General features: G+C 38.1%; 1 protein-coding gene across 5 annotated transcripts in view; it reads right to left on the reverse strand.

Annotated features, from left to right (window-relative positions):
- Positions 1 to 241: 241 nt before the first annotated feature.
- LOC108688325 (serine/threonine-protein kinase WNK1) overlaps positions 242 to 6,373 on the reverse strand; it is a 17,445-nt gene continuing 11,313 nt past the window's right edge. For all 5 annotated transcript variants that reach the window (XM_018194533.1, XM_018194532.1, XM_018194530.1 and 2 more), the window contains 8 exons: positions 3,480 to 5,815; positions 2,743 to 3,364; positions 2,300 to 2,653; positions 1,905 to 2,103; positions 1,700 to 1,788; positions 1,527 to 1,591; positions 1,184 to 1,347; positions 242 to 1,095 (listed from right to left, as the gene is read on the reverse strand). In XM_018194533.1, coding sequence (XP_018050022.1) covers positions 425 to 1,095; positions 1,184 to 1,347; positions 1,527 to 1,591; positions 1,700 to 1,788; positions 1,905 to 2,103; positions 2,300 to 2,653; positions 2,743 to 3,364; positions 3,480 to 5,815 — 4,500 coding nt within the window. In that variant the 3' untranslated portion in view covers positions 242 to 424. The remainder of the gene's footprint in view (positions 1,096 to 1,183; positions 1,348 to 1,526; positions 1,592 to 1,699; positions 1,789 to 1,904; positions 2,104 to 2,299; positions 2,654 to 2,742; positions 3,365 to 3,479; positions 5,816 to 6,373) is intronic.

Below are 6,373 nucleotides of genomic sequence, written 5' to 3' on the forward strand. Positions count from 1 at the left end.
ATATACATATACATATATATATACATATACATATATATATTATATATATTATATATATCGCTTCTTCGCTTCTCACTTTTTCCGCTTTTACTTCCGCTGCGAGGCACATATCATAGCAATATCATGCACACGCTCAGATAGCGAGAATATTTGATATATCTTGTTTAATATACGCAAGTGCGTCGTACATCGAAAAACATTATATATAGTTTCATTCACGTTCTTTTCTTTCTTTTTTTCGATCCATCTTCGCACCTTTATGATATTGTCTAGCAATGGGGCGCGCATTTCACAGCAAATTATATATTCGAATTACACTCGTGACGATAATGATGCGAAACTGCACTATAAAGTACCGAGCGTTAAACTAAGAACGAACGCAGATCGACTGAAAAATATAGAAGCGTGTGACCCGAATGTTACGTTATTGATCCGAATGCGAAGGAGGAACCATTGAATTTTCGGCGGTGATCGAGTGATGCAGCTCCGCCGTTGAGGGCGTATCGTCACGTGAAGAATTTACCACGTGAGATGTGGCGGGTGTCGCTGGCTGAGATTGAGTCGTGGGCGGCGTATATATTAGCCGATAGCCAGCTGGTAAAAAGAAACCGCCATGAGGCGTGCAGCTGAAAGTCTGAAAATTCGGTAGCGGCTGACCCTCATACTGAATGTAGGCGCTTGTCGCGCCGGATATCGGTAAAGGTGCGGATGCAGGTAACGATCCGACGTTTGTTGACGAGATATTCGTTCCCTCTGATAATATAGGAGTGAATTGGTACTGCGTCGGATTTCCAACCACCGTGTTGTGCGTCGTATCAATGCTCTCGGATACATCATTCGAACAGTTATTACCTTGCTGAGAAACTACACTTTGCATATTTTCAGAAGGCACTACTGGAATTGGGATAACATAAGCATGCGGTATTCCAGCCGATGCCTGCTGCGGTTGAAGTTGCAATGGAGGCTGCTTTAATTTCTGCATGGCAAGCCGTAAAGTCTCATCCGTATCCGGATAGTTACTCGGCCCTTTCTGCAGTGGAGTTTGCGGTGCTGTGCCGAACATTAGATAATCTTCCGTTCCTGGAATTCTAGATCCTGTCAAATGACAAAATAATAATCAATCAGTATACATAAGGAACACGTATATATGTATAATGAAATGAAATTAATTTGTATTATTGACCGGAAATATTTGTTGCAACTGTGTGATAAAGCAACGGATGATGCTGATGGTGAAGCGCACTTGCTTGTTGCTGTTGTTGAATAAGCAATTGTAGCTGCTGTTGTTGAAAACGTTCCAACTCCTCTCTATGTCTTTTTTGCAATGTTTCTAGTTCCAAAGTTTGTCTATACATAATAAAAATTGTTTTACGTCCTTAAAAAATAGACACAAATCGTAAATTAATCTTTGAAGTTTATTTTTAGTTATTTTTTTAGTTATTTTAATATATTTTAGATGTTTTTATCTTTCGTTAAATAAAAAATAAATTTATGGTTTCTAAATATTATATTTTAAATAATATTACCTTTTTATAAGTAACTGGTATTCTTCACTCGGTGTAAGAGCCACAAATCTCTCTTCTTTTTCGGACTGTAATGTCCATAATAAATTATTTTATCTAACTCTATTATTCTTATTAAAATAATTTATTTTACAATTTTTATATTTTTATTTAATATGTTATAAAAAGAAACTTACTTCAATATTTGAAATGTTAGTACTATGAGTTGCCTGTACAGTTGGTGGAATAGAATTTTCTCGACTGTAAGATATTTGTGCAGATACTCCTATAATTAGAAAATATATCAATTGTTTTGATACATAAAAACATTCTTATATATATATTTATTATTATATTAATGTATTTTTATTTAAGTTTCATCTTTTAAATAAAATCTCTAACCATGTAGATCATCTGTATGATGAGGAAGAACATTTTGCCGTTCTAAAATTTTTAATTCTTCCGTTTGTTGTAACTGAGACCTTACAGCGTCAGTAGCTTGTTGTTGATTAATAGCAGCATTGCTATGAACAGGCGGACCCGAAACTTTGGAAACCATAAATCTGGATACTTTTCTAGTAGGTTGAGTAGAATTTGTCTTCTGCATCAACATTATTATTCCAAGATAAATATTCCAATATTATTTTGAAAAGCAGATATATTATAAAACGATTTCTATTATAATGATTTCTTTTGTAACGTTTTAGAAAAAAAGTGTGACATCGAATTAAATGCAATACGTATAAAAATAGAGATAAATAATGTAATGTACTTTCGAAAATGTCGCAGAAAATTACCTCATTAGTAGTATCTTGGAGTTCTGTCTGAATTGGAGTATTGGTACCAGATCGCGATGTCACGATGTTAGAAGTAATAGTAGCCACAGGTACTATTGATACTGGCTGAGCAGTTGTTAACAAATTTTGTACAGATTGTGTTTGTACATTTGATATAGGTGGCGTTAAAGGTTGAACTGAAGCTGCTGTGAAAACTGAACCTCTATGATGAATTTTTGCTAATTCTTGCTCTAGTTCCTGCAAACGGGATCCTGGTCTTTGAGTTCGTATCTTCACATTTTCTTTGCTCGGGCTCATATTTTCGATTCCTGTAGGAGCTCCTGGTGTCGGACTATCAAGGGAACATTCCACGTTCTAAAAAGAAATTTTATGCGGATATTTATGAAAGAAATAAAATCATCAATTGCGCACATAAAGTATTATATATACCACAGAGAACTTACACTTTGAGACACTGCAAATGCGCTAGAATTGTCTTGCATTATGATGGAACCCTCGCTAGTTACCTCGGCTTGCGTATCAGTGAGAATAGTGGAGGAATGTATGGTTGTTTGAGGAGATAACGGGCATGCGGCATTCGCGGATGAAACTGGCATGCCAATATTAAACAATTTCTGTTGCAAAGAATGCATATACGCATCATATCCTCCAACCACCTGATTATTATGAGGGGTGGCAGGATAACTTATAGGTGGTGTACCGACGTTCAACGATTCCGACGGCTGACTAGTCACTTGTACAAGTTTCTGATGCAAGTCAGCTATAGTTTGCGGTCCTGTACCACTTCCGACATTCCCGCAATTTATCTCTGACATTTTGTCCAACGAATTCTGTTGACTGAGTTTGCGGTGTTGTTGCTGTTGCTGCTGCTGCTGCTGCTGCTGCTGCTGCTGCTGCTGCTGCTGCTGCTGCTGCTGATGTTGCTGCTGTGGTTGCGACAACTGTTGTTGCAGAATCGATGTAGAATCGATAGATTCAACAAGAGTGTGCTCAGGCGTCACATCGTGACTGGAATTCTCATTTTCGGATATAAGTAACTGACAATCGGAACTAGTACGACGTATACTGAAATAATGAAATAAACTTAATGCAAACTAGCATTTAACATATGTACTGTGTCTATAGAGCGTGTATTTAACATATATTGTTGTTATCAAATGGAATAGGTAAATACACATACCTATTTAAATTAGAAGATTCCAGATTCTCAATTTCCAAAGGTTTTGCTGAATGTTGTTCTGGAAGTTTCAAATGTAAATGTGATTGATCTAATACGACGGAAGATTCGCTGTGTTGTTGATCTTGTATAATCTGCTGATGCATTTGTGGCTGCATAGAAATTTGTTGTAACTGCAATTGATTTGGGAGCGATTGCAGTTGATTTGGTATATGTCGTAATGGCTGCTGTAGAGGAGTTTGATTAGTCACAATCCATTTTCCTTGAGTAATTGATTGATTTGATACAGTTTGAAGAATAGATTGCATCATCTGTGATTGAGCGTCAATTTGTTGAGGGATTGTTAATGGAATTGACTGCGGTATCGACTGTACTTGATTCTGGTGAAGCACCTGTTGATTCTGAAATGCTTGCTGAAAGTTCTGTTGTCCCTGATATCCCTGATGCATGATCTGCCCTTGATAATTATGTTGAACAGGCGGTTGAATTTGCAGCTGACTCGCTTCCGGTTGTATAGGTTGAAAATACTGTTCGGATTGCATAGGTTTGTGATCGACTGACGTGGCGACAGCAACATTAGGAACTGCGACTGGTTCGTGGCTGGTTAGAGGATGAGGAGTGGCAGATTTGGATTTCGGATTGGAAAGTATGTTTGCTAAATTTTGTGCGAGATCTGGAAGCGTCGAAGACACCTCTTTTGTCTTAATGGCGACTTTAGGTGCGGAAATATCTGCGGCAACAACCGGATGTACAGAGGCAGGTATCTGCATAGCTGAAGGTAAAGTTCCCGAAACATGTTGCACGTTTTGATGAGGAGGTTGAGCAGCTTCTATGGTGCTTTGCGGCAACGGTATTGTACTAACAATATCTTGTGGAACGACTTGTACATGTTGCACGTGCGTTACAGGTATATTAGTTGTGTTCATGGCCTGTCTCTTTTCTTCAGTTATGCTGGATGATTCCAAAATTTGTGAATCCAAAGATACATTAGACGCATTGGACGTAGCGGATAAACTCGGCACTCTGCGATTTCGATCATCCATAGTTGTTGGTTGTACCGGTTGCATATGGCCCGACAGCATCACATACTGCTGTGTCGGAGGCTGCACTTGTTGCGGGATAAATTGCTGCACCGCCGGACGTTGGGCCTGCATTTGTTCCGCTTGTATATGCATCTGCATTATACCCTGCTGCATAGGAATTTGTTGCTGTGGTGGTTGCATCACAACGCCGGGTTGTATCATTGCTTGATTTGGATACTGCGTCTGCGTTTGAGGTATTCCGTTCGAATGAAGCGGCTGAGATTGCAATTCTTGCGAATTAACCGGCACGAAATGCTGCATACCAGTTTGAGGTATCTGCTGGGAAGTTTGCTGCGCCGTTATCGTAGATCCCTGAACGATTATGGTATGCTGCTTTGATTGTCCGATAGTCGTAGTTTGTTGCATGTGTCCCGTCACTTGCTGCAAAGTCTGCATTTGAATAATATTCTGCTGCAATCCGATCGACTGTTGTCCTGGTTGCAAGATCTGTTGCATACTGTCTGTCTGTTCCATAGTATACGGAATACTCTGAACAATTGTTTCATTATTGCTAGTTGGCTCGAGCATCGTTCCACTCTGAATTTCTAAAACATTCGCTTCCACGTGTTCCTCATTTTTCAATATAAGTTCTGCGTTCGCAACAGGCGCGACAGATTGCGATGCTGACTGTGACATTGCGATATTTATACGATCTATGCTTTCACCGACAGCAGAAGATTCCTCTTCAGCCGCGATATTTTTTTGTTCGACCACAGGACTAACTAAGAAGCGAGAAATTTTACGCAGTGGCGTCGGTACTGTCAAAGTCGATACCTCTGCAACAACGTCGGACGCATTTATCTCTTTAGTTATTCCAGATTCCCTCATGTCTACATCTTGCTGCTCTTGAAATTCTTTTGATGCTTCACTTGCATGACTTGCGTTCATTATTGTATCCTGTATTTGAGTCTGAGCATGCGTTGTAGACGCTTGATAAGATTTAAAGGCCGAATTGTTAGCATCATCTTGAATATTATGCTGTGCTTCCACAACTGTTTCCGCGGACGTTGCAGAAACAATAGTTTCTTGATTGTCCGTTGGATCACTTGGTATATTTGTAGGTGTTAAAGTGTCAGTATTTTGTGTAGATGTGGACGACCTTCTGGAAGCTTCCGCTGACGTATTTTCGGCACCGGCTTGACTATCAGGAGTTTGAGCGATCTGTTGCTTCTCCAAAGTGGTATTGGCTATATGAGAAATAATCTGTTCGATCGGTAACAATTTCGTTGGAGTAGAAGTATTTGAAGTTTCGTCTCTCTGAAAGGAATAAAATGATCATTGTTATTTCAAATCATTGTGTGTCTGTGTATGTATTTGTAAGAGATAAATATAATATACATACAAGAGACCTGCATACACACACACACACACACGCGCGCGCGCATACAATACATACAGGCTGTCCTAAAATTCATGAATCAAAATACCAGAAGAAAATTTCTGAAAATTTTGAGATATAAAAGTTTGAATAAAGCCAATTACAGATTATGTTTAGATGGTCACCTATCCATGAATCGCGCATGCGATAATATAAGTAAGTGAGCACTTTAAATGTAAATGGTCATATATAATAATTCAAAAACTGTTACTTTTACTTAAAGTAAAATAAAATAATTATTTAAAATAAAATTTACATAACTTCTTGCTCAATTTTTTGAAAAAAAATTTTTTTACTGTGACATTTTAATTCGCAAATTTTGGAATATCCTGTGTAAATGTATATATACACACATGCGCGCGCGCGACACACACAAATTTAATAAACATATTAATAATTTTACATTATAAATTTTAAAATATATTCATTACTATTAA

Source organism: Atta colombica, unplaced genomic scaffold, assembly GCF_001594045.1.
Source record: "Atta colombica isolate Treedump-2 unplaced genomic scaffold, Acol1.0 scaffold228, whole genome shotgun sequence".
In the NCBI taxonomy this organism is placed as follows: Eukaryota; Metazoa; Arthropoda; class Insecta; order Hymenoptera; family Formicidae; genus Atta; species Atta colombica.